Genomic DNA, 27156 nt, shown 5'->3' with positions numbered 1-27156 from the left:
TGTCAAGACATCCTAATGACACTTTGTTAGTAACAACTCTACCAAACCCTCCCAAAACCCCATGCTAGGAGATACAGTCCTGTCCTCCTCACAGACCGCTAGCCTGTATTTACTACCGGCCTCCCGGATCTTTCAAAGCACCTTTTATTATTGGAAAAGGACAATTATTTTAATGATAACTGTGTTTCTAGCTAGCCGGGCCCAGGAGATAGATGTGATGTATGGTGCTGCTGCGAGGCCAGGAGAGAAGAAGAGAGGAGAAAGGTTATTTTTCTCCTGTTGACAGACCGATGGAACAGGGGAGATAACAACCTGAGGCCTCACAGCACTCCAGCCACACTGGTAACACTGGAGCACTGGACAGAAGGAACTAACTGATAGAGGAACCTGGAAATTGAAAAACGTCCAACCAAGACATTTTAATCTCACCAGGAGAAATACAAAACTGTTTCATTTTCGAACATTTACATAATATCTACAATTCTCACCAAGCTAAGCATTTACCTAAGTATCTCCCATTTGAACCAGATAGCCACCCATTCTGTGACAATAGTTTTTGTTTTCTTTAATTCACAATGTTGTGTTCTGTCCTGTCATGAATCACAAACAGGAAATTGAATTGAGTTGCTGTACGTTCATGTGTGTTTTTTGTTTGTTGAATTGCCTCTGTTTGTCTGTTGTTTTCTGTTGTTCTCCAGAGGCTGGAGGAGGACTGTCCTGCCATGCCCCATGCCTGTAGCTGTTCTCAGGACAGTAAAGGACCTCCCGGACCCACAGGACCTCCCGTAAAGTCCTACTCCTGCCTTTATTTACTGTCTTAGGGAATAGGGTGCCCTTTTAACACACCGTTTAACACCATACAAAATCATCCTAGACAGAAAACAACACATTTAGAGATATCGTTTCTCCAGAGAGCTGTCAAGCAGGCAGGAAAAGAGACTCCAGGGGTCGACAGAAGGAAATCCAAACCAGCCAATCCAAACCAGCCAATCCAAACCAGCCATTCCAAACCAGATACCTGCCGCCCACCAAAAGTCATTTTGGTGAAACATTTCCGGCCTGGGGAGGGTCAATGTCACTTAGTACTGTGGATGTGTCTCCACTACAGGTGGACATTGTTAGGGGAAGGACCCCAACAGAGAGAGAGTCTTCATACATTCTGCTGGAGAGGGAGAGGGTGGGAGAGAGATGGAGAGAGAGAGGGGGAGAGAGAGGGGAGAGAGAGGGGGGAGAGGGAGAGAGAGCCTTCATACATTCTGCTGGAGAGGGAGAGGGTGGGAGAGAGATGGAGAGAGAGGGGGGGAGAGAGATGGAGAGAGAGAGGGGGGGAGAGAGGGGAGAGAGAGAGGGGGAGAGGGGGAGAGAGAGCCTTCATACATTCTGCTGGAGAGGGAGAGGGTGGGAGAGAGATGGGAGAGAGAGGGGGGAGAGGGGGAGAGAGGGGGAGAGAGGGGGGGAGGGGGAGAGAGAGCCTTCATACATTCTGCTGGAGAGGGAGAGGATGGGAGAGAGATGGAGAGAGAGAGGGGGGAGAGTCTTCATACATTCTGCTGGAGAGGGAGAGGATGGGGAGAGATGGAGAGAGAGGGGAGAGAGAGGGGAGAGATGGAGAGAGAGAGGGGGGAGAGATGGAGAGAGAGAGGGGGGAGAGATGGAGAGAGAGAGGGGGAGAGAGGGAGAGAGAGAGGGGGAGAGATGGAGAGAGAGAGGGGGAGAGAGAGGGGAGAGAGGGAGAGGGTGGGAGAGAGATGGAGAGAGGGGGGGAGAGGGGGGAGAGAGGGAGAGAGAGGGGGAGAGGGGGAGAGAGAGCCTTCATACATTCTGCTGGAGAGGGAGAGGATGGGAGAGAGATGGAGAGAGAGGGGGGAGAGTCTTCATACATTCTGCTGGAGAGGGAGAGGATGGGAGAGAGATGGAGAGAGAGGGAGAGAGAGAGGGAGAGAGATGGAGAGAGAGGGGGAGAGAGATGGAGAGAGAGAGGGGGAGAGATGGAGAGAGAGAGGGGGAGAGAGAGGGAGAGAGAGAGGGGGGAGAGATGGAGAGAGAGAGGGGGAGAGAGGGAGAGAGGGAGAGGGTGGGAGAGAGATGGAGAGAGAGAGGGGGGGAGAGAGATGGAGAGAGAGAGGGGGGAGAGAGAGGGAGAGAGAGAGGGGGGAGAGGGGAGAGAGAGCCTTCATACATTCTGCTGGAGAGGGAGAGGGTGGGAGAGAGATGAGAGAGAGAGGGGGAGAGAGATGGAGAGAGAGGGGGGGAGAGAGGGGAGAGAGAGAGGGGGAGAGGGGGAGAGAGAGCCTTCATACATTCTGCTGGAGAGGGAGAGGGTGGGAGAGAGATGGAGAGAGAGAGGGGGAGAGGGGGAGAGAGAGGGGGAGAGAGGGGGGAGAGGGGGAGAGAGAGCCTTCATACATTCTGCTGGAGAGGGAGAGGATGGGAGAGAGATGGAGAGAGGGGGGAGAGGGGAGAGAGGGAGATGGTGGGAGAGAGATGGAGAGAGAGTCTTCATACATTCTGCTGGAGAGGGAGAGGGTGGGAGAGAGATGGAGAGAGAGGGGGGGAGTCTTCATACATTCTGCTGGAGAGGGAGAGGATGGGAGAGAGATGGAGAGAGAGGGGAGAGAGAGAGAGAGGGGGAGAGAGAGTCTTCATACATTCTGCTGGAGAGGGAGAGGGTGGGAGAGAGATGGAGAGAGGGGGGAGAGGGGGAGAGAGAGTCTTCATACATTCTGCTGGAGAGGGAGAGGATGGGAGAGAGATGGAGAGAGAGGGGGAGAGGGGAGAGAGAGTCTTCATACATTCTGCTGAGAGGGAGAGGATGGGAGAGAGATGGAGAGAGAGGGGGAGAGGGGAGAGAGAGTCTTCATACATTCTGCTGGAGAGGGAGAGGGTGGGAGAGAGATGGAGAGAGAGAGGGGAGAGGGGGAGAGAGAGGGGAGAGAGAGGGGGAGAGGGGGAGAGAGAGCCTTCATACATTCTGCTGGAGAGGGAGAGGATGGGAGAGAGATGGAGAGAGAGGGGGGAGAGGGGGAGAGAGAGTCTTCATACATTCTGCTGGAGAGGGAGAGGGTGGGAGAGAGATGGAGAGAGAGGGGGGAGTCTTCATACATTCTGCTGGAGAGGAGAGGATGGGAGAGAGATGGAGAGAGAGAGAGAGGGGGAGAGAGAGTCTTCATACATTCTGCTGGAGAGGGAGAGGGTGGAGAGAGATGGAGAGAGGGGGGAGAGGGGGAGAGAGAGTCTTCATACATTCTGCTGGAGAGGGAGAGGATAGGAGAGAGATGGAGAGAGAGGGGGAGAGGGGAGAGAGAGTCTTCATACATTCTGCTGGAGAGGGAGAGGATGGGAGAGAGATGGAGAGAGAGGGGGGGGAGAGGGGAGAGAGAGTCTTCATACATTCTGCTGGAGAGGGAGAGGGTGGAAGAGAGATGGAGAGAGAGGGGGGAGTCTTCATACATTCTGCTGGAGAGGGAGAGGGTGGGAGAGAGATGGAGAGAGAGAGGGGGAGAGGGGGAGAGAGAGTCTTCATACATTCTGCTGGAGAGGGAGAGGATGGCAGAGAGATGGAGAGAGAGGGGGGAGAGGGGAGAGAGAGTCTTCATACATTCTGCTGGAGAGGGAGAGGGTGGGAGAGAGATGGAGAGAGAGGGGGAGAGGGGAGAGAGAGTCTTCATACATTCTGCTGGAGAGGAGAGGGTGGGAGAGAGATGGAGAGAGAGAGGGGGAGAGTCTTCATACATTCTGCTGGAGAGGGAGATGGTGGGGAGAGATGGAGAGAGAGGGGGAGAGAGAGAGAGAGGGAGAGAGAGAGAGAGAGAAGAGAGAGAGGGTAGAGGGTAGAGAGAGAGAGAGAAACCGAGTTAGAGAGGATAGAGAGAGAGAGAAACCAAGTGAGAGAAAGGAGAGAGAGAGACTGAGTGAGAGAGGATAGAGAGAGAGAGAAACTGAGTGAGAGAAAGGAGAGAGAGAAACTGAGTGAGAGAGGATAGAGAGAGAAACTGAGTGAGAGAAAGGAGAGAGAGAGAAACTGAGAGAGGATAGAGAGAGAGAGAGAGAGTAGTATGTAGAATGGTTAATCTCACTCCATGCAGCAGTAGAGGGTAGAGAGAGAGAGTAGTATGTAGAATGGTTCATCTCACTCCATGCAGCAGTAGAGGGTAGAGAGAGAGAGTAGTATGTAGAATGGTTCATCTCACTCCATGCAGCAGTAGAGGGTAGAGAGAGAGAGTAGTATGTAGAATGGTTCATCTCACTCCACACAGCAGTAGAGGGTAGAGAGAGAGAGTAGTATGTAGAATGGTTCATCTCACTCCATGCAGCAGTAGAGAGAGAGAGAGTAGTATGTAGAATGGTTCATCTCACTCCACGCAGCAGCAGAGGGTAGAGAGAGAGAGAGAGTAGTATGTAGAATGGTTCATCTCACTCCACGCAGCAGTAGAGGGTAGAGAGAGAGAGAGTAGTATGTAGAATGGTTCATCTCACTCCATGCAGCAGTAGAGGGTAGAGAGAGAGAGAGTAGTATGTAGAATGGTTCATCTCACTCCACACAGCAGTAGAGGGTAGATGATAGAGAGTAGTATGTAGAATGGTTCATCTCACTCCATGCAGCAGTAGAGGGTAGAGAGAGAGAGTAGTATGTAGAATGGTTCATCTCACTCCACGCAGCAGTAGAGGGTAGAGAGAGAGAGTAGTATGTAGAATGGTTCATCTCACTCCATGCAGCAGTAGAGGGTAGAGAGAGAGAGTAGTATGTAGAATGGTTCATCTCACTCCACACAGCAGTAGAGGGTAGAGAGAGAGAGAGTAGTATGTAGAATGGTTCATCTCACTCCATGCAGCAGTAGAGGGTAGAGAGAGAGTAGTATGTAGAATGGTTCATCTCACTCCACACAGCAGTAGAGGGTAGAGAGAGAGTAGTATGTAGAATGGTTCATCTCACTCCACGCAGCAGTAGAGGGTAGAGAGAGAGAGTAGTATGTAGAATGGTTCATCTCACTCCATGCAGCAGTAGAGGGTAGAGAGAGAGAGAGTAGTATGTAGAATGGTTCATCTCACTCCATGCAGCAGTAGAGGGTAGAGAGAGAGAGAGTAGTATGTAGAATGGTTCATCTCACTCCATGCAGCAGTAGAGAGTAGAGAGAGAGAGTAGTATGTAGAATGGTTCATCTCACTCCATGCAGCAGCAGAGGGTAGAGAGAGAGAGAGAGTAGTATGTAGAATGGTTCATCTCACTCCATGCAGCAGTAGAGGGTAGAGAGAGTAGTATGTAGAATGGTTCATCTCACTCCATGCAGCAGTAGAGGGTAGAGAGAGAGTAGTATGTAGAATGGTTCATCTCACTCCACGCAGCAGTAGAGAGTAGAGAGAGAGAGTAGTATGTAGAATGGTTCATCTCACTCCATGCAGCAGTAGAGGGTAGAGAGAGAGTAGTATGTAGAATGGTTCATCTCACTCCATGCAGCAGTAGAGGGTAGAGAGAGAGAGTAGTATGTAGAATGGTTCATCTCACTCCATGCAGCAGAGAGGGTAGAGAGAGAGAGAGAGTAGTATGTAGAATGGTTCATCTCACTCCATGCAGCAGTAGAGGGTAGAGAGAGAGAGAGAGTAGTATGTAGAATGGTTCATCTCACTCCACGCAGCAGCAGAGGGTAGAGAGAGAGAGAGAGTAGTATGTAGAATGGTAAATCTCACTCCACGCAGCAGCAGAGGGTAGAGAGAGAGAGAGAGTAGTATGTAGAATGGTTCATCTCACTCCATGCAGCAGCAGAGGGTAGAGAGAGAGAGAGAGTAGTATGTAGAATGGTTCATCTCACTCCACGCAGCAGCACAGGGTAGAGAGAGAGAGAGAGTAGTATGTAGAATGGTTAATCTCACTCCACACAGCAGTAGAGGGTAGAGAGAGAGAGAAAGTAGTATGTAGAATGGTAAATCTCACTCCATGCAGCAGCAGAGGGTAGAGAGAGAGAGAGTAGTATGTAGAATGGTTCATCTCACTCCACGCAGCAGCACAGGGTAGAGAGAGAGAGAGAGTAGTATGTAGAATGGGTAATCTCACTCCACGCAGCAGCACAGGGTAGAGAGAGAGAGAGAGTAGTATGTAGAATGGGTAATCTCACTCCATGCAGCAGTAGAGGGTAGAACCTGATATGACGACACTGCAGATAAATGAGCCCATTTATTAGTTCCTATCTCTGCTGTCTACACAGTTTCCACATCCATATGGTTCAGGTGGAGCCTATAGGCAGACTTTAAAATCACAATGGAGGAAGATTTCATCTGAGGTTCCTCTATAAACCAATCGTCCTTATGTTTCTGTGGTCGTTGGCTCTGATCACTGTTGACCTACTAAAACCGTTGTTACAACATTAAAGCTGGACTGGGGCTTTGTCACGACACAATACTCCTCGCTGAAGGTGTTGACCCCGTAGTAAAACTGTTCCTGACCTTTAATTCTATTATTCTGTAGTGTGTCTTCAATCACTGATATTATTATAACCGACTGAGCGTGTGCAGGACGTTAATCCAATTTGAGCTTGTCCTGCCTCTGCCTCTGCTATCACAGCCTCCAGCCATAGGAACTATTAGTACCTCGCTCCATGTCCCCGCAGGGGTGCCATTAAGGCAAACACAGGAAGAGGAAGGAAGCCTTTGAGGCCAGATGGGACAATTACCTCCAGATGCCTTCGTCAGTTAGAGCAGAGTCAGGAGGGACAGGGAGGGACAGGGATGTTTATGGTCTGATTCCCAGTCAGATGGACAGTATGGTGTTTATGGTCTGATTCCCAGTCAGATGGACAGTATGGTTATAGTGGGGTTTACGGTCTCCTTCCTCCCTTCCTTTCTTCCAGGGAGGTGCTGGTATCAGAGGGGCCAGGGGAGATCGAGGGGAGCCAGGCAGTGTGGTAAAGTATACTATTCATCCTCCATCACACTATGCTGCTCAGTGCTTACACAGAGTGTCTCCCAAATGGCACCCCTGTTCTCTCTATAGTGCACTACTTTGGATCAGGGCTCTTGTGAAAAGAAGGGCACTACATTGGGAATAGGGTACCATTTGGGACACAGATAGAGGGACTCCATCCCAATACAGCTCAGTGTTTCCATAGTAACACATACTGGAGGAGCTCCATCCCAATACAGCTCAGTGTTTCCATAGTAACACATACTGGAGGGTCCCAATACAGCTCAGTGTTTCCATAGTAACACATACTGGAGGGTCTCCATCCCAATACAGCTCAGTGTTTCCATAGTAACACATACTGGAGGAGCTCCATCCCAATACAGCTCAGTGTTTCCATAGTAACACATACTGGAGGGTCCCAATACAGCTCAGTGTTTCCATAGTAACACATACTGGAGGGTCTCCATCCCAATACAGCTCAGTGTTTCCATAGTAACACATACTGGAGGGTCTCCATCCCAATACAGCTCAGTGTTTCCATAGTAACACATACTGGAGGGGCTCCATCCCAATACAGCTCAGTGTTTCTATAGTAACACATACTGGAGGGTCTCCATCCCAATACAGCTCAGTGTTTCCATAGTAACACATACTGGAGGGTCTCCATCCCAATACAGCTCAGTGTTTCCATAGTAACACATACTGGATCCATCCCAATACAGCTCAGTGAGTAACACATACTGGAGGGTCTCCATCCCAATACAGCTCAGTGTTTCCACAGTAACACATACTGGAGGGGCTCCATCCCAATACAGCCAGTGTTTCCATAGTAACACATACTGGATACAATACAGCTCAGTGTTTCCACAGTAACACATACTGGAGGGCTCCATCCCAATACAGCTCAGTGTTTCCATAGTAACACATACTGGAGGGCTCCATCCCAATACAGCTCAGTGTTTCCACAGTAACACATACTGGAGGAGCTCCATCCCAATACAGCTCAGTGTTTCCACAGTAACACATACTGGAGGAGCTCCATCCCAATACAGCTCAGTGTTTCCACAGTAACACATACTGGAGGGGCTCCATCCCAATACAGCTCAGTGTTTCCACAGTAACACATACTGGAGGGTCCCAATACAGCTCAGTGTTTCCATAGTAACACATACTGGAGGGGCTCCATCCCAATACAGCTCAGTGTTTCCATAGTAACACATACTGGAGGAGCTCCATCCCAATACAGCTCAGTGTTTCCACAGTAACACATACTGGAGGGGCTCCATCCCAATACAGCTCAGTGTTTCCACAGTAACACATACTGGAGGGTCCCAATACAGCTCAGTGTTTCCATAGTAACACATACTGGAGGAGCTCCATCCCAATACAGCTCAGTGTTTCCATAGTAACACATACTGGAGGGTCTCTATCCCAATACAGCTCAGTGTTTCCACAGTAACACATACTGGAGGGGCTCCATCCCAATACAGCTCAGTGTTTCCATAGTAACACATACTGGAGGGTTCCAATACAGCTCAGTGTTTCCATAGTAACACATACTGGAGGGTCTCTATCCCAATACAGCTCAGTGTTTCCACAGTAACACATACTGGAGGGTCTCTATCCCAATACAGCTCAGTGTTTCCACAGTAACACATACTGGAGGGGCTCCATCCCAATACAGCTCAGTGTTTCCATAGTAACACATACTGGAGGGTCTCTATCCCAATACAGCTCAGTGTTTCCACAGTAACACATACTGGAGGGTCTCTATCCCAATACAGCTCAGTGTTTCCATAGTAACACATACTGGAGGGTCTCTATCCCAATACAGCTCAGTGTTTCCACAGTAACACATACTGGAGGGTCTCTATCCCAATACAGCTCAGTGTTTCCACAGTAACAAATACTGGAGGGGCTCCATCCCAATACAGCTCAGTGTTTCCACAGTAACACATACTGGAGGGGCTCCATCCCAATACAGCTCAGTGTTTCTATAGTAACCCATACTGGAGGGGCTCCATTCCAATACAGCTCAGTGTTTCTATAGTAACACATACTGGAGGGGCTCCATTCCAATACAGCTCAGTGTTTCCATAGTAACACATACTGGAGGGTCCCAATACAGCTCAGTGTACAGACCACTACACAGACTGACCAGGTGAAAGCTATGAACCCTTATTGATGTCGCTTGTTAAATCCAGATTTTTAAGCCTTGAGACAATTGAGATATGGATTGTGTGTGTGGGCCATTCAGAGGGTGAAAGGGCAAGACAAAAGATGTAAGTGCCTTTGAATGGGGTATGGTAGTAGGTGTCAGGCGCACCGGTTTGGGTCAAGAACTTCAATGTTGCTGGGTTTTTCACGCTCAACAGTTTCCCATGTGTATCAAGAATGGTCCACCACCCAAAGGCCATCCAGCCAATAATAACGGTGGGAAGCATTAGAGTCAACAGGTGGGGGTGTGATCTTAATATTTTGTAGCAGCTCAGTGCTTCCACAGTAACACGTACTCTGGCTACAGTACGTGAGGGGCCACCTAGAACATAAAGAATAAGAATGGAGTTTCCTCCAATAAAATAGCCTGACTCAACGGCTGAGATGTGGAGATACATAAATATGCAACGTAACGTGCAATTCTGTTATTTTTGGAGGATGTCTCTGTTTTCACACACTAAGTGAACCTCGCCGTGTCGTTCTGGCTTCATGCCAGCAGTCTTCATGTCGAAGCCAGGAGAGGCTTGTGTAGGTTGTAGTTAAACAGGATCATTTTACTTGGACTGTAGTTTCAGGAGTACGCTGAAACCTTGTTATTCCAGTTCTCTCTGTGTCTGACTCAGACCTGGGTTCAAATACTATTTGAAATCATTTCAAATACTACAGCTGTTGCTCGGTTTGAACTTGTTGCAATGGAATTGCCTGTTGCAATGGAACCAATTACAAAAGTCCCAAAAGCGCAAACCCCGCCCCCCTGCATTGCAAACCCCACCCATCTGGCATTCAAACCCAGTCCATCTGGCATTCAACCCCACCCACCTGGCATTCAAACCCCGCCCACCTGCATTGCAAACCCCACCCATCTGGCATTCAAACCCAGTCCATCTGGCATTCAACCCCACCCACCTGGCATTCAAACCCCGCCCACCTGCATTGCAAACCCCGCCCACCTGGCATTCAAACCCAGCCCACCTGGCATTCAAACCCAGCCCACCTGGCATGCAAACCCCACCCACCTGGCATGCAAACCCCACCCATCTGACATTCAAACCCAGCCCACCTGGCATTCAAGCCCAGCAAATCTGGCATTTAAACCCAGCCCACCAGGCATTCAAACCCCGCCCACCTGACACTAAATCAAACAAAAGTATTTTAAACATTTCAAATAGTGTTTGAACCCAGGTTTGTTAAATGAGACAGTCCCCTCTCTCCGTCTGTTTGACTGCTTTATCAGCCTCTAAGGCTGCAGGCTGCAGGCCTCTCTAGTCCCTCTGCTTCCAGCCCAGTTTCACACTGGCAGCTCGCTAACAAAGTTACAACAGATGTGAACGGCGAGGCCATGCTAGAAACAGACTTCATTATGGTGCCAAACAAACCCAACCCAGGACGGCTGTAATCTCATTTCAAATGTACTGTTGGGTATTGGCTAAAATACGTGCTAATTTGCATCCTATTCCCTATATAGTGCACTACTTTTGACCAAAGCCCTATGGTGCCATTTGGGATACACGCTAAATCAATTTCCTCGAGCACAGTCCCCAATGTAAACTCCATTCTAATGAGTGTCCTCGGAGAACGGTCCTGTGGGCTACCCGTTGTACTTTGTCTTAACTTTATGAATATCACATTTATGTGTGGAGCGAGAGACCCAAGGCAACGGCATTGTGTTTTTAGAAGGAAGGCTGTCAGACAGTAGCTCTTAAACCTGATGTCCAAACTTGGACGTTGAAGACACAGAACATATTGATCACCTGAGAGAAGACCTAACAAACTTTTAGTTCAATTCAATTTTATGTAAACAGGTCGGGCGGTTAATCAACTCTGTTGTTGTAACACGTTACATTACGGTATGCTTTACAAATGTGTTCTAAAGGTTTTTAAAGTAGTTTATAGACTATTGATCACTTTATCAGTTGAAATATAGTTTATACATCAAGTAAGGAAACAGCCATGAGTCATTGGTTAACATTGTGTGATTTTAAATAAATGGTCTGTCTTCTCCAGGGGCCTCAAGGACTAGTTGGTGATAAAGGTCCTCCTGGACCACAGGGCCCCCCTGGTCCTCAAGGGCCTAGTGGACATTCCATCCAGGGACCACCGGTAAGATATGATGTATGACCTATAACCCTGGTCCTGAGGGGCTTAGTGGACAATCCATCCAGGGACCACCGGTAAGATATGACCTATAACCCTGGTCCTCAAGGGTCTAGTGGACATTCCATCCAGGGACCACCGGTAAGATATGATATATGACCTATAACCCTGGTCCTGAGGGGTCTAGTGGACATTCCATCCAGGGACCACCGGTAAGATATGACCTATAACCCTGGTCCTGAGGGGTCTAGTGGACATTCCATCCAGGGACCACCGGTAAGATATGACCTATAACCCTGGTCCTGAGGGGTCTAGTGGACATTCCATCCAGGGACCACCGGTAAGATATGATATATGACCTATAACCCTGGTCCTGAGGGGCCTAGTGGACATTCCATCCAGGGACCACCGGTAAGATATGATATATGACCTATAACCCTGGTCCTCAAGGGTCTAGTGGACATTCCATCCAGGGACCACCGGTAAGATATGACCTATAACCCTGGTCCTCAAGGGCCTAGTGGACATTCCATCCAGGGACCACCGGTAAGATATGATATATGACCTATAACCCTGGTCCTCAAGGGTCTAGTGGACATTCCATCCAGGGACCACCGGTAAGATATGATATATGACCTATAACCCTGGTCCTCAAGGGTCTAGTGGACATTCCATCCAGGGACCACCGGTAAGATATGATATATGACCTATAACCCTGGTCCTCAAGGGTCTAGTGGACATTCCATCCAGGGACCACCGGTAAGATATGACCTATAACCCTGGTCCTCAAGGGCCTAGTGGACATTCCATCCAGGGGCCACCGGTAAGATATGATATATGACCTATAACCCTGGTCCTGAGGGGCCTAGTGGACATTCCATCCAGGGACCACCGGTAAGATATGATATATGACCTATAACCCTGGTCCTCAAGGGCCTAGTGGACATTCCATCCAAGGACCACCGGTAAGATATGATATATGACCTATAACCCTGGTCCTGAGAGGCCTAGTGGACATTCCATCCAGGGACCACCGGTAAGATATGATATATGACCTATAACCCTGGTCCTGAGGGGTCTAGTGGACATTCATCCAGGGACCACCGGTAAGATATGACCTATAACCCTGGTCCTGAGGGGTCTAGTGGACATTCCATTCAGGGACCACCGGTAAAATACAGTATATATAATATCTTATGTTCATATATATATAGTACACTCAGTGTATATATGAACATAAGTTATGATACAGTATATAGCCTGTATATGAACAGGATATATGATACAGTATATAGCCTGTATATGAACATGATATATGATACAGTATATAGCCTGTATATGAACATAAGATATGATACAGTATATAGCCTGTATATAAACATAAGATATTTTTTAATTTAATTTTACCTTTATTTAACCAGGCAAGTCAGTTAAGAACACATTCTTATTTTCAATGACGGCCTGGGAACAGTGGGTTAACTGCCTGTTCAGGGGCAGAACGACAGATTTGTACCTTGTCAGCTCGGGGGTTTGAACTCGCAACCTTCCGGTTACTAGTCCAACGCTCTATACTGATATGATACAGTATATAGCCTGTATATGAAGACGTCTGCCTCTGGTTAAACTGTGTTCCATAACAGTGTGACTAATGTACAGTCAATCATTTGCAAACCATTCCATCTACCCACTGGCTTTGTATGAAATGACAAAGGAATGAATGATAAAGAGGTTGTTTTTCTCTCATGTCCATTTCTGTTTCAGGGGAGTGATGGTGAAAAGGGAGAAAAGGGAGATGTTGGGTTACCAGGACCTCAGGTGAGTAAAGACACATATATACCTCATCTCCATTTTGTTTTCCTCTCCTGACTCCCACAGAGACACTGTGATGAGACTAGTGATTACTACCTCCACAGAGACACTGTGCTGTGACTAGTGATTACTACCTCCACAGAGACACTGTGCTGTGACTAGTGATGACTACCTCCACAGAGACACTGTGTTGAGACTAGTGATAACTACCTCCACAGAGACACTGTGCTGTGACTAGTGATTACTACCTCCACAGAGACACTGTGAGACTAGTGACTCCACAGAGACAGTGATTACTACTCCCACAGAGACACTGTGTTGAGACTAGTGATAACTACCTCCACAGAGACACTGTGCTGTGACTAGTGATTACTACCTCCACAGAGACACTGTGTTGAGACTAGTGATTACTACCTCCACAGAGACACTGTGCTGTGACTAGTGATGACTACCTCCACAGAGACACTGTGTTGAGACTAGTGATAACTACCTCCACAGAGACACTGTGCTGTGACTAGTGATTACTACTCCCACAGAGACACTGTGTTGAGACTAGTGATTACTACCTCCACAGAGACCCTGATGTGCCTAGAGATAACTTCCTCCACAGAGACACTGTGATGTGACTAGTGATTACTTCCTCCACAGAGACACTGTGTTGAGACTAGTGATTACTTCCTCCACAGAGACACTGTGTTGAGACTAGTGATTACTACCTCCACAGAGACACTGTGCTGTGACTAGTGATTACTTCCTCCACAGAGACACTGTGTTGAGACTAGTGATTACCTCCTCCACAGAGACACTGTGTTGAGACTAGTGATTACTACCTCCACAGAGACACTGTGCTGTGACTAGTGATTACTTCCTCCACAGAGACACTGTGTTGAGACTAGTGATTACTACCTCCACAGAGACCCTGATGTGCCTAGAGATAACTTCCTCCACAGAGACACTGTGATGTGACTAGTGATTACTACCTCCACAGAGACACTGTGTTGTGAATAGTGATTACTACCTCCACAGAGACACTGTGTTGAGACTAGCGATTACTACCTCCACAGAGACATTGTGATGAGACTAGTGATTACTGCCTCCACAGAGACACTGTGATGTGACTAGTGATTACTACCTCCACAGAGACACTGTGATGTGACTAGTGATTACTACCTCCACAGAGACACTGTGATGTGACTAGTGATTACTACCTCCACAGAGACACTGTGATGTGACTAGTGATTACTACCTCCACAGAGACACTGTGTTGAGACTAGTGATTACTACCTCCACAGAGACACTGTGATGTGACTAGTGATTACTACCTCCACAGAGACACTGTGATGTGACTAGTGATTACTACCTCCACAGAGACACTGTGTTGAGACTAGTGATTACTACCTCCACAGAGACACTGTGTTGAGACTAGTGATTACTACCTCCACAGAGACACTGTGTTGAGACTAGTGATTACTACCTCCACAGAGACACTGTGATGTGACTAGTGATTACTACCTCCACAGAGACACTGTGTTGAGACTAGCGATTACTACCTCCACAGAGACACTGTGTTGAGACTAGTGATTACTACCTCCACAGAGACACTGTGATGTGACTAGTGATTACTACCTCCACATAGACACTGTGTTGAGACTAGTGATTACTACCTCCACAGAGACACTGTGATGTGACTAGTGATTACTACCTCCACAGAGACACTGTGTTGAGACTAGTGATTACTTCCTCCACAGAGACACTGTGTTGTGACTAGTGATTACTACCTCCACAGAGACACTGTGTTGAGACTAGTGATTACTACCTCCACAGAGACACTGTGTTGAGACTAGTGATTACTACCTCCACAGAGACACTGTGATGTGACTAGTGATTACTACCTCCACAGAGACACTGTGTTGAGACTAGTGATTACTTCCTCCACAGAGACACTGTGTTGAGACTAGTGATTACTTCCTCCACAGAGACACTGTGTTGAGACTAGTGATTACTGCTTCCACTGTCTGGAAAACCTATTCTAGTCATAGATCATTCTTCCACTGTAATTACAGTGTGTGTGTGTGTGTGTGCACGTGCGTGCTTGTGTGTGTGTGTGTGCTTGTTTGTGTAATAGATGTGTGTGAGTGAGGTGAGGGAGAGATAAGTAGCAGCTGAGAGAAGATTCCTGTCTTGGCATCGTGAGGCATCACACGAGGGCTGTGTCCCAAATGGGACCTTATTCCCTACACAGTACGAAGGTAGTGCTCTATATAGGGAACAGGGTGCTATTTGGGAAGTAGACCAGGTGTCTCTTACACCCCACCCTGGCACACAGGGCTTCCCCTGCTGCTACCAGACTAATGGAATCAGTCACATGATACAACCTGGCACACAGGGCTTCCCCTGCTGCTACCAGAATCAGTCACATGATACAACCTGGCACACAGGGCTTCCCCTGCTGCTACCAGACTAATGGAATCAGTCACATGATGCAACCTGGCACACAGGGCTTCCCCTGCTGCTACCAGAATCAGTCACATGATACAACCTGGCACACAGGGCTTCCCCTGCTGCTACCAGACTAATGGAATCAGTCACATGATACAACATGGCACACAGGGCTTCCCCTGCTGCTACCAGACTAATGGAATCAGTCACATGATACAACCTGGCACACAGGGCTTCCCCTGCTGCTACCAGAATCAGTCACATGATACAACCTGGCACACAGGGCTTCCCCTGCTGCAACCAGAATCAGTCACATGATACAACCTGGCACACAGGGCTTCCCCTGCTGCTACCAGACTAATGGAATCAGTCACATGACACAACCTGGCACACAGGGCTTCCCCTGCTGCTACCAGAATCAGTCACATGATACAACCTGGCACACAGGGCTTCCCCTGCTGCTACCAGACTAATGGAATCAGTCACATGATACAACCTGGCACACAGGGCTTCCCCTGCTGCTACCAGACTAATGGAATCAGTCACATGATACAACCTGGCACACAGGGCTTCCCCTGCTGCTACCAGAATCAGTCACATGATGCAACCTGGCACACAGGGCTTCCCCTGCTGCTACCAGAATCAGTCACATGATACAACCTGGCACACAGGGCTTCCCCTGCTTGCTACCAGACTAATGGAATCAGTCACATGAGACAACCATGATGAACTACCATTATTAATTACTGAGCCTAGTCTGCTTAGAGGACAGATCAGAGAACATAAGGACCTTGTATAGAAGTCTGTCTACAGAGTGCTATTTGGGACAAAGCCTTGGTGATATGAGGAAGTGGGTTTCAGGCAGCAACAGGGCTCATACTCTAATGATATTGGAGGAGTCCCCTGTCTAGATGGTATTTACTTTGAATCCGGACTTTCTACATCCTGTTCTTGTCCCGTTGTGGTGGAAGAGTCCCGACTTTCTGCATTTTGTCAGAACCCCTAAGATTACACAGTAGAGGGGTTTCTTTCCGGAAGGTACTCTCAAGGTCCTGCTGTCATCTACACCAGCCACAGAGAATATATGGCTGGATCCAAAATGGCACCCTATTCCCTGAGTGGTGCAAGGTAGAGTGCTGCAAAGGTCAAAGGGATCCAATTGGAACGCACACCATCGTACCTCCGGAACATCCATTACAGAGCTCTTTGCCTCTCTCTGTCTCTCACCATCACACCTCCGGAACATCCATTACAGAGCTCTTTGCCTCTCTCTGTCTCTCACCATCACACCTCCGGAACATCCATTACAGAGCTCTTTGCCTCTCTCTGTCTCTCACCATCACACCTCCGGAACATCCATTTACAGAGCTCTTTGCCTCTCTCTGTCTCTCGCCATCACACCTCCGGAACATCCATTACAGAGCTCTTTGCCTCTCTCTGTCTCTCACCATCACACCTCCGGAACATCCATTACAGAGCTCTTTGCCTCTCTCTGTCTCTCACCATCACACCTGTAGAACATCCATTACAGAGGTCTTTGCCTCTCTCTGTCTCTCACCATCACACCTCCGGAACATCCATTACAGAGGTCTTTGCCTCTCTCTGTCTCTCACCATCACACCTCCGGAACATCCATTACAGAGGTCTTTGCCTCTCTCTGTCTCTCACCATCACACCTCCGGAACATCCATTACAGAGGTCTTTGCCTCTCTCTGTCTCTCACCATCACACCTCCGGAACATCCATTACAGAGCTCTTTGCCTCTCTCTGTCTCTCACCATCACACCTCCGGAACATCCATTACAGAGGTCTTTGCCTCTCTCTGTCTCTCACCATCACACCTCCGGAACATCCATTACAGAGCTCTTTGCCTCTCTCTGTCTCTCACCATCACACCTCCGGAACATCCATTACAGAGCTCTTTGCCTCTCTCTGTCTCTCACCATCACACATCCGAGCTCTTTGCCTCTCTCTGAACATCCATTACAGAGCTCTTTGCCTCTCTCTGTCTCTCACCATCACACCTCCGGAACATCCATTACAGAGCTCTTTGCCTCTCTCTGTCTCTCACCATCACACCTCCGGAACATCCATTACAGAGCTCTTTGCCTCTCTCTGTCTCTCACCATCACACCTGTAGAACATCCATTACAGAGCTCTTTGCCTCTCTCTGTCTCTCACCATCACACCTCCGGAACATCCATTGTCTTTGCCTCTCTCTGTCTCTCACCATCACACCTCCAGGAACATCCATTACAGAGCTCTTTGCCTCTCTCTGTCTCTCACCATCACACACCTCCGGAACATCCATTACAGAGGTCTTTGCCTCTCTCTGTCTCTCACCATCACACCTCCGGAACATCCATTACAGAGCTCTTTGCCTCTCTCTGTCTCTCACCATCACACCTCCGGAACATCCATTACAGAGGTCTTTGCCTCTCTCTGTCTCTCACCATCACACCTCCGGAACATCCATTACAGAGCTCTTTGCCTCTCTCTGTCTCTCACCATCACACCTCCGGAACATCCATTACAGAGCTCTTTGCCTCTCTCTGTCTCTCACCATCACACCTCCGGAAAATCCATTACAGAGCTCTTTGCCTCTCTCTGTCTCTCACCATCACCAATATACAGTAAATACAATATAACCCTTGTCATGAGCTCTACCCTCTCCTCTCATTTACAACCTGACAGTGAAAAATGCATGGGTAGCCACTTCAATGAATAGCAAAGTATGTGTGTCTGAGTGGGGATGGTAGAGCAGGGGGGAGCAATGCATCTAACTGATGCATTGCTTAGCAACCCTTAACCACCATTCTTAGTCTCTAGGGGTTGATTTATCCTGTATTTCTGGTCGAGAGGACCAGAGTGACTGGTAGGGTCTGGTAGAGAGGACCAGAGTGACTGGTAGGTTCTGGAAGAGAGGACCAGAGTGACTGGTAGGCTCTGGTAGAGAGGACCAGAGTGACTGGTAGGTTATGGTAGAGAGGACCAGAGTGACTGGTAGGGTCTGGAAGAGAGGACCAGAGTGACTGGTAGGGTCTGGTAGAGAGGACCAGAGTGACTGGTAGGGTCTGGTAGAGAGGACCAGAGTGACTGGTAGGGTCTGGTAGAGAGGACCAGAGTGACTGGTAGGGTCTGGTAGAGAGGACCAGAGTGACTGGTAGGGTCTGGTAGAGAGGACCAGAGTGACTGGTAGGGTCTGGTAGAGAGGACCAGAGTGACTGGTAGGGTCTGGTAGAGAGGACCAGAGTGACTGGTAGGGTCTGGTAGAGAGGACCAGAGTGACTGGTAGGGTCTGGTAGAGAGGACCAGAGTCACTGGTAGGGTCTGGTAGAGAGGACCAGAGTGACTGGTAGGGTCTGGTAGAGAGGACCAGAGTGACTGGTAGGGTCTGGTAGAGAGGACCAGAGTGACTGGTAGGGTCTGGTAGAGAGGACCAGAGTGACTGGTAGGGTCTAGTAGAGGGGACCAGAGTGACTGGTAGTGTCTGGTAGAGAGGACCAGAGTGACTGGTAGGGTCTGGTAGAGAGGACCAGAGTGACTGGTAGGGTCTGGTAGAGAGGACCAGAGTGACTGGTAGGGTCTGGTAGAGAGGACCAGAGTCACTGGTAGGGTCTGGTAGAGAGGACCAGAGTGACTGGTAGGGTCTGGTAGAGAGGACCAGAGTGACTGGTAGGGTCTGGTAGAGAGGACCAGAGTGACTGGTAGGGTCTGGTAGAGAGGACCAGAGTGACTGGTAGGGTCTGGTAGAGAGGACCAGAGTGACTGGTAGGGTCTAGAAGAGAGGACCAGAGTGACTGGTAGGGTCTGGTAGAGAGGACCAGAGTGACTGGTAGGGTCTGGCTGGTGGTAGAGAGGACCAGAGTGACTGGTAGGGTCTGGTAGAGAGGACCAGAGTGACTGGTAGGGTCTGGCTGGTGGTAGAGAGCACCAGAGTGACTGGTAGGGTATGGTCGAGAGGACCAGAGTGACTGGTAGGGTCTGGACGGTGGTAGAGAGGACCAGAGTGACTGGTAGGGTCTGGTAGAGAGGACCAGAGTGACTGGTAGGGTCTGGTAGAGAGGACCAGAGTGACTGGTAGGGTCTGGTAGAGAGGACCAGAGTGACTGGTAGGGTCTGGCTGGTGGTAGAGAGGACCAGAGTGACTGGTAGGGTCTGGTAGAGAGGACCAGAGTGACTGGTAGGGTCTAGTAGAATGGACCAGAGTGACTGGTAGGGTCTGGTAGAGAGGACCGGAGTGACTGGTAGGGTCTGGTAGAGAGGACCAGAGTGACTGGTAGGGTCTGGTAGAGAGGACCAGAGTGACTGGTAGGGTCTGGTAGAGAGGACCAGAGTGACTGGTAGGGTCTGGAAGAGAGGACCAGAGTGACTGGTAGGGTCTGGTAGAGAGGACCAGAGTGACTGGTAGGGTCTAGCTGGTGGTAGAGAGGACCAGAGTGACTGGTAGGGTCTGGTAGAGAGGACCAGAGTGACTGGTAGGGTCTGGACGGTGGTAGAGAGGACCAGAGTGACTGGTAGGGTCTGGTAGAGAGGACCAGAGTGACTGGTAGGGTCTGGTAGAGAGGACCAGAGTGACTGGTAGGGTCTGGTAGAGAGGACCAGAGTGACTGGTAGGGTCTGGCTGGTGGTAGAGAGGACCAGAGTGACTGGTAGGGTCTGGTAGAGAGGACCAGAGTGACTGGTAGGGTCTAGTAGAATGGACCAGAGTGACTGGTAGGGTCTGGTAGAGAGGACCGGAGTGACTGGTAGGGTCTGGTAGAGAGGACCAGAGTGACTGGTAGGGTCTGGAAGAGAGGACCGGAGTGACTGGTAGGGTCTGGTAGAGAGGACCAGAGTGACTGGTAGGGTCTGGTAGAGAGGACCAGAGTGACTGGAGGGTCTAGAGAGGGTGACTGGTAGGGTCTGGAAGAGAGGACCAGAGTGACTGGTAGGGTCTGGTAGAGAGGACCAGAGTGACTGGTAGGGTCTGGTAGAGAGGACCAGAGTGACTGGTAGGGTCTGGGTAGAGAGGACCAGAGTGACTGGTAGGGTCTGGTAGAGAGGACCAGAGTGACTGGTAGGGTCTGGTAGAGAGGACCAGAGTGACTGGTAGGGTCTGGTAGAGAGGACCAGAGTGACTGGTAGGGTCTGGTAGAGAGGACCAGAGTGACTGGTAGGGTCTGGTAGAGAGGACCAGAGTGACTGGTAGGGTCTGGTAGAGAGGACCAGAGTGACTGGTAGGGTCTGGTAGAGAGGACCAGAGTGACTGGTAGGGTCTGGTAGAGAGGACCAGAGTGACTGGTAGGGTCTGGTAGAGAGGACCAGAGTGACTGGTAGGGTCTGGTAGAGAGGACCAGAGTGACTGGTAGGGTCTGGTAGAGAGGACCAGAGTGACTGGTAGGGTCTGGTAGAGAGGACCAGGTGACTGGTAGGGTCTGGTAGAGAGGACCAGAGTGACTGGTAGGGTCTGGTAGAGAGGACCAGAGTGACTGGTAGGGTCTGGTAGAGAGGACCAGAGTGACTGGTAGGGTCTGGTAGAGGACCAGGACTGGTAGGGTCAGAGTGACTGGTAGGGTCTGGTAGAGAGGACCAGAGTGACTGGTAGGGTCTGGTAGAGAGGACCAGAGTGACTGGTAGGGTCTGGTAGAGAGGACCAGAGTGACTGGTCTGGTAGAGAGGACCAGAGTGAGGGTCTGGTAGAGAGGACCAGAGTGACTGGTAGGGTCTGGTAGAGAGGACCAGAGTGACTGGTAGGGTCTGGTAGAGAGGACCAGAGTGACTGGTAGGGTCTGGTAGAGAGGACCAGAGTGACTGGTAGGGTCTGGTAGAGAGGACCAGAGTGACTGGTAGGGTCTGGTGGAGAGAGGACCAGAGTGACTGGTAGGGTCTGGTAGAGAGGACCAGAGTGACTGGTAGGGTCTGGTAGAGAGGACCAGAGTGACTGGTAGGGTCTGGTAGAGAGGACCAGAGTGACTGGTAGGGTGACTGGTGGTAGAGAGGACCAGAGTGACTGGTAGGGTCTGGTAGAGAGGACCAGAGTGACTGGTAGGGTCTGGTAGAGAGGACCAGAGTGACTGGTAGGGTCTGGTAGAGAGGACCAGAGTGACTGGTAGGGTCTGGTAGAGAGGACCAGAGTGACTGGTAGGGTCTAGGGGCTGGTGGTAGAGAGGACCAGAGTGACTGGTAGGGTCTGGTAGAGAGGACCAGAGTGACTGGTAGGGTCTGGCTGGTGGTAGGGAGGAGGACCAGAGTGACTGGTAGGGTCTGTAGAGAGGACCAGAGAGGACCAGAGTGACTGGTAGGGTCTGGTAGAGAGGACCAGAGTGACTGGTAGGGTCTGGTAGAGAGGACCAGAGTGACTGGTAGGGTCTGGCTGGTGGTAGAGAGGACCAGAGTGACTGGTAGGGTCTGGTAGACTGGAGGACCAGAGTGACTGGTAGGGTCTAGTAGAGAGGACCAGAGTGACTGGTAGGGTCTGGTAGAGAGGACCGGAGTGAGGGTCTAGAGAGGACCAGAGTGACTGGTAGGGTCTCTGGTAGAGAGGACCAGAGTGACTGGTAGGGTCTGGTAGAGAGGACCAGAGTGAGTGACTGGTAGGGTCTGGTAGAGAGGACCAGAGTGACTGGTAGGGTCTGGTAGAGAGGACCAGAGTGACTGGTAGGGTCTGGTAGAGAGGACCAGAGTGACTGGTAGGGTCTGGAAGAGAGGACCAGAGTGACTGGTAGGGTCTGGTAGAGAGGACCAGAGTGACTGGTAGGGTCTCTGGTAGAGAGGACCAGAGTGACTGGTAGGGTCTGGTAGAGAGGACCAGAGTGACTGGTAGGGGTAGAGAGGACCAGAGTGACTGGTAGGGTCTGGTAGAGAGGACCAGAGTGACTGGTAGGGTCTGGTAGAGAGGACCAGAGTGACTGGTAGGGTCTGGTAGAGAGGACCAGAGTGACTGGTAGGGTCTGGTAGAGAGGACCAGAGTGACTGGTAGGGTCTGGTAGAGAGGACCAGAGTGACTGGTAGGGTCTGGTAGAGAGGACCAGAGTGACTGGTAGGGTCTGGTAGAGAGGACCAGAGTGACTGGTAGGGTCTGGTAGAGAGGACCAGAGTGACTGGTAGGGTCTGGTAGAGAGGACCAGAGTGACTGGTAGGGTCTGGTAGAGAGGACCAGAGTGACTGGTAGGGTCTGGTAGAGAGGACCAGAGTGACTGGTAGGGTCTGGTAGAGAGGACCAGAGTGACTGGTAGGGTCTGGTAGAGAGGACCAGAGTGACTGGTAGGGTCTGGTAGAGAGGACCAGAGTGACTGGTAGGGTCTGGTAGAGAGGACCAGAGTGACTGGTAGGGTCTGGTAGAGAGGACCAGAGTGACTGGTAGGGTCTGGTAGAGAGGACCAGAGTGACTGGTAGGGTCTGGTAGAGAGGACCAGAGTGACTGGTAGTGGGTCTGGTAGAGAGGACCAGAGTGACTGGTAGGGTCTAGAGAGGACCAGAGTGACTGGTAGGGTCTGGTAGAGAGGACCAGAGTGACTGGTAGGGTCTGGTAGAGAGGACCAGAGTGACTGGTAGGGTCTGGTAGAGAGACCAGAGGAGGGTCCAGAGAGGACCAGAGTGACTGGTAGGGTCTGGTAGAGAGGACCAGAGTGACTGGTAGGGTCTGGTAGAGAGGACCAGAGTGACTGGTAGGGTCTGGTAGAGAGGACCTGGTAGGGTCTGGGTAGGGTCTAGAGAGGACCAGAGTGACTGGTAGGGTCTGGTAGAGAGGACCAGAGTGACTGGTAGGGTCTGGTAGAGAGGACCAGAGTGACTGGTAGGGTCTGAGTAGAGAGGACCAGAGTGACTGGTAGGGTCTGGTAGAGAGGACCAGAGTGACTGGTAGGGTCTGGTAGAGAGGACCAGAGTGACTGGTAGGGTCTGGTAGAGAGGACCAGAGTGACTGGTAGGGTCTGGTAGAGAGGACCAGAGTGACTGGTAGGGTCTGGTAGAGAGGACCAGAGTGACTGGTAGGGTCTGGTAGAGAGGACCAGAGTGACTGGTAGGGTCTGGTAGAGAGGACCAGAGTGACTGGTAGGGTCTGGTAGAGAGACCAGAGAGGACCAGAGTGACTGGTAGGGTCTGGTAGAGAGGACCAGAGTGACTGGTAGGGTCTGGTAGAGAGGACCAGAGTGACTGGTAGGGTCTGGTGGTAGAGAGGACCAGAGTGACTGGTAGGGTCTGGTAGAGAGGACCAGAGTGACTGGTAGGGTCTGGTAGAGAGGACCAGAGTGACTGGTAGGGTCTAGAGAGGACCAGAGTGACTGGTAGGGTCTGGTAGAGAGGACCAGAGTGACTGGTAGGGTCTGGTAGAGAGGACCAGAGTGACTGGTAGGGTCTGGTAGAGAGGACCAGAGTGACTGGTAGGGTCTGGTAGAGAGGACCAGAGTGACTGGTAGGGTCTGGTAGAGAGGACCAGAGTGACTGGTAGGGTCTGGTAGAGAGGACCAGAGTGACTGGTAGGGTCTGGCTGGTAGAGAGGACCAGAGTGACTGGTAGGGTCTGGTAGAGAGGACCAGAGTGACTGGTAGGGTCTGGTGGTAGAGAGGACCAGAGTGACTGGTAGGGTCTGGTAGAGAGGACCAGAGTGACTGGTAGGGTCTGGTAGAGAGGACCAGAGTGTGTAGAGAGGACCAGAGTGACTGGTAGGGTCTGGTAGAGAGGACCAGAGTGACTGGTAGGGTCTGGTAGAGAGGACCAGAGTGACTGGTAGGGTCTGGTAGAGAGGACCAGAGTGACTGGTAGGGTCTGGTAGAGAGGACCAGAGTGACTGGTAGGGTCTGGTAGAGAGGACCAGAGTGACTGGTAGGGTCTGGTAGAGAGGACCAGAGTGACTGGTAGGGTCTGGTAGAGAGGACCAGAGTGACTGGTAGGGTCTGGTAGAGAGGACCAGAGTGACTGGTAGGGTCTGGTAGAGAGGACCAGAGTGACTGGTAGGGTCTGGTAGAGAGGACCAGAGTGACTGGTAGGGTCTGGTAGAGAGGACCAGAGTGACTGGTAGGGTCTGGTAGAGAGGACCAGAGTGACTGGTAGGGTCTGGTAGAGAGGACCAGAGTGACTGGTAGGGTCTGGTAGAGAGGACCAGAGTGACTGGTAGGGTCTGGTGGGTAGAGAGGACCAGAGTGACTGGTAGGGTCTGGTAGAGAGGACCAGAGTGACTGGTAGGGTCTGGTAGAGAGGACCAGAGTGACTGGTAGGGTCTGGAGGACCAGAGTGACTGGTAGGGTCTGGTAGAGAGGACCAGAGTGACTGGTAGGGTCTGGTAGAGAGGACCAGAGTGACTGGTAGGGTCTGGTAGAGAGGACCAGAGTGACTGGTAGGGTCTGGTAGAGAGGACCAGAGTGACTGGTAGGGTCTGGTAGAGAGGACCAGAGTGACTGGTAGGGTCTGGTAGAGAGGACCAGAGTGACTGGTAGGGTCTGGTAGAGAGGACCAGAGTGACTGGTAGGGTCTGGGTAGAGAGGACCAGAGTGACTGGTAGGGTCTGGTAGAGAGGACCAGAGTGACTGGTAGGGTCTGGTAGAGAGGACCAGAGTGACTGGTAGGGTAGAGAGGACCAGAGTGACTGGTAGGGTCTGGTAGAGAGGACCAGAGTGACTGGTAGGGTCTGGTAGAGAGGACCAGAGTGACTGGTAGGGTCTGGTAGAGAGGACCAGAGTGACTGGTAGGGTCTGGTAGAGAGGACCAGAGTGACTGGTAGGGTCTGGTAGAGAGGACCAGAGTGACTGGTAGGGTCTGGTAGAGAGGACCAGAGTGACTGGTAGGGTCTGGTAGAGAGGACCAGAGTGACTGGTAGGGTCTGGTAGAGAGGACCAGAGTGACTGGTAGGGTCTGGTAGAGAGGACCAGAGTGACTGGTAGGGTCTGGTAGAGAGGACCAGAGTGACTGGTAGGGTCTGGTAGAGGACCAGAGTGACTGGTAGGGTCTGGTAGAGAGGACCAGAGTGACTGGTAGGGTCTGGTAGAGAGGACCAGAGTGACTGGTAGGGTCTGGTAGAGAGGACCAGAGTGACTGGTAGGGTCTGGTAGAGAGGACCAGAGTGACTGGTAGGGTCTGGTAGGGTCTGGTAGAGAGGACCAGAGTGACTGGTAGGGTCTGGTAGAGAGGACCAGAGTGACTGGTAGGGTCTGGTAGAGAGGACCAGAGTGACTGGTAGGGTCTGGTAGAGAGGACCAGAGTGACTGGTAGGGTCTGGTAGAGAGGACCAGAGTGACCAGAGGACTGGTAGGGTCTGGTAGAGAGGACCAGAGTGACTGGTAGGGTCTGGTAGAGAGGACCAGAGTGACTGGTAGGGTCTGGTAGAGAGGACCAGAGTGACTGGTAGGGTCTGGTAGAGAGGACCAGAGTGACTGGTAGGGTCTGGTAGAGAGGACCAGAGTGACTGGTAGGGTCTGGTAGAGAGGACCAGAGTGACTGGTAGGGTCTGGTAGAGAGGACCAGAGTGACTGGTAGGGTCTGGTAGAGAGGACCAGAGTGACTGAGGGTCTGGTAGAGGGACCAGAGTGACTGGTAGGGTCTGGTAGAGAGGACCAGAGTGACTGGTAGGGTCTGGTAGAGGGTCTAGGGTCTGGTAGAGAGGACCAGAGTGACTGGTAGGGTGGTAGAGGACCAGAGTGACTGGTAGGGTCTAGAGAGGACCAGAGTGACTGGTAGGGTGGTAGAGAGGACCAGAGTGACTGGTAGGGTCTGGTAGAGAGGACCAGAGTGACTGGTAGGGTCTGGTAGAGAGGACCAGAGTGACTGGTAGGGTCTGGTAGAGAGGACCAGAGTGACTGGTAGGGTCTGGTAGAGAGGACCAGAGTGACTGGTAGGGTCTGGTAGAGAGGACCAGAGTGACTGGTAGGGTCTGGCTGGTGGTAGAGAGGACCAGAGTGACTGGTAGGGTCTGGTAGAGAGGACCAGAGTGACTGGTAGGGTCTGGTAGAGAGGACCAGAGTGACTGGTAGGGTCTGGTAGAGAGGACCAGAGTGACTGGTAGGGTCTGGTAGAGAGGACCAGAGTGACTGGTAGGGTCTGGGAGAGGACCAGAGTGAGGAGGGTCTGGCTGGTGGTAGAGGACCAGAGTGACTGGTAGGGTCTGGTAGAGAGGACCAGAGTGACTGGTAGGGTCTGGTAGAGAGGACCAGAGTGACTGGTAGGGTCTGGTAGAGAGGACCAGAGTGACTGGTAGGGTCTGGTAGAGAGGACCAGAGTGACTGGTAGGGTCTGGTAGAGAGGACCAGAGTGACTGGTAGGGTCTGGTAGAGAGGACCAGAGTGACTGGTAGGGTCTGGTAGAGAGGACCAGAGTGACTGGTAGGGTCTAGTAGAGGGGACCAGAGTGACTGGTAGTGTCTGGTAGAGAGGACCAGAGTGACTGGTAGGGTCTGGTAGAGAGGACCAGAGTGACTGGTAGGGTCTGGTAGAGAGGACCAGAGTGACTGGTAGGGTCTGGTAGAGAGGACCAGAGTGACTGGTAGGGTCTGGTAGAGAGGACCAGAGTGACTGGTAGGGTCTGGTAGAGAGGACCAGAGTGACTGGTAGGGTCTGGTAGGGTAGGGTCTGGTAGAGAGGACCAGAGTGACTGGTAGGGTCTGGTAGAGAGGACCAGAGTGACTGGTAGGGTCTGTAGTGGACCAGAGTGACTGGTAGGGTCTGGAGAGAGGACCAGAGTGACTGTAGGGTCTGGCTGGTAGAGAGGTGACTGGTAGGGTCTGGTAGAGA

General features: G+C 51.0%; 1 protein-coding gene and 1 long non-coding RNA gene across 2 annotated transcripts in view; both read left to right on the top strand.

Moving 5' to 3' along the window:
- The first annotated feature begins 661 nt into the window (after positions 1-661).
- On the top strand, positions 662-11216 carry LOC135574956 (uncharacterized). The gene is made up of 3 exons (XR_010465659.1): positions 662-785; positions 6843-6896; positions 11117-11216. It is a non-coding gene; the product is annotated as an uncharacterized LOC135574956 (long non-coding RNA).
- Positions 11217-11695: 479 nt separating this feature from the next.
- Positions 11696-27156, top strand: part of LOC135574988 (collagen alpha-1(XIV) chain-like) — a 50292-nt gene continuing 34831 nt past the window's right edge. The window contains exons 1-2 of the mRNA XM_065027127.1: positions 11696-11752; positions 12968-13021. Coding sequence (XP_064883199.1) covers positions 11696-11752; positions 12968-13021 — 111 coding nt within the window. The remainder of the gene's footprint in view (positions 11753-12967; positions 13022-27156) is intronic.

This window comes from Oncorhynchus nerka, linkage group LG14, assembly GCF_034236695.1.
Source record: "Oncorhynchus nerka isolate Pitt River linkage group LG14, Oner_Uvic_2.0, whole genome shotgun sequence".
NCBI classification, from domain to species: Eukaryota; Metazoa; Chordata; class Actinopteri; order Salmoniformes; family Salmonidae; genus Oncorhynchus; species Oncorhynchus nerka.
This window is presented reverse-complemented; position numbering and strand designations above follow the sequence as displayed.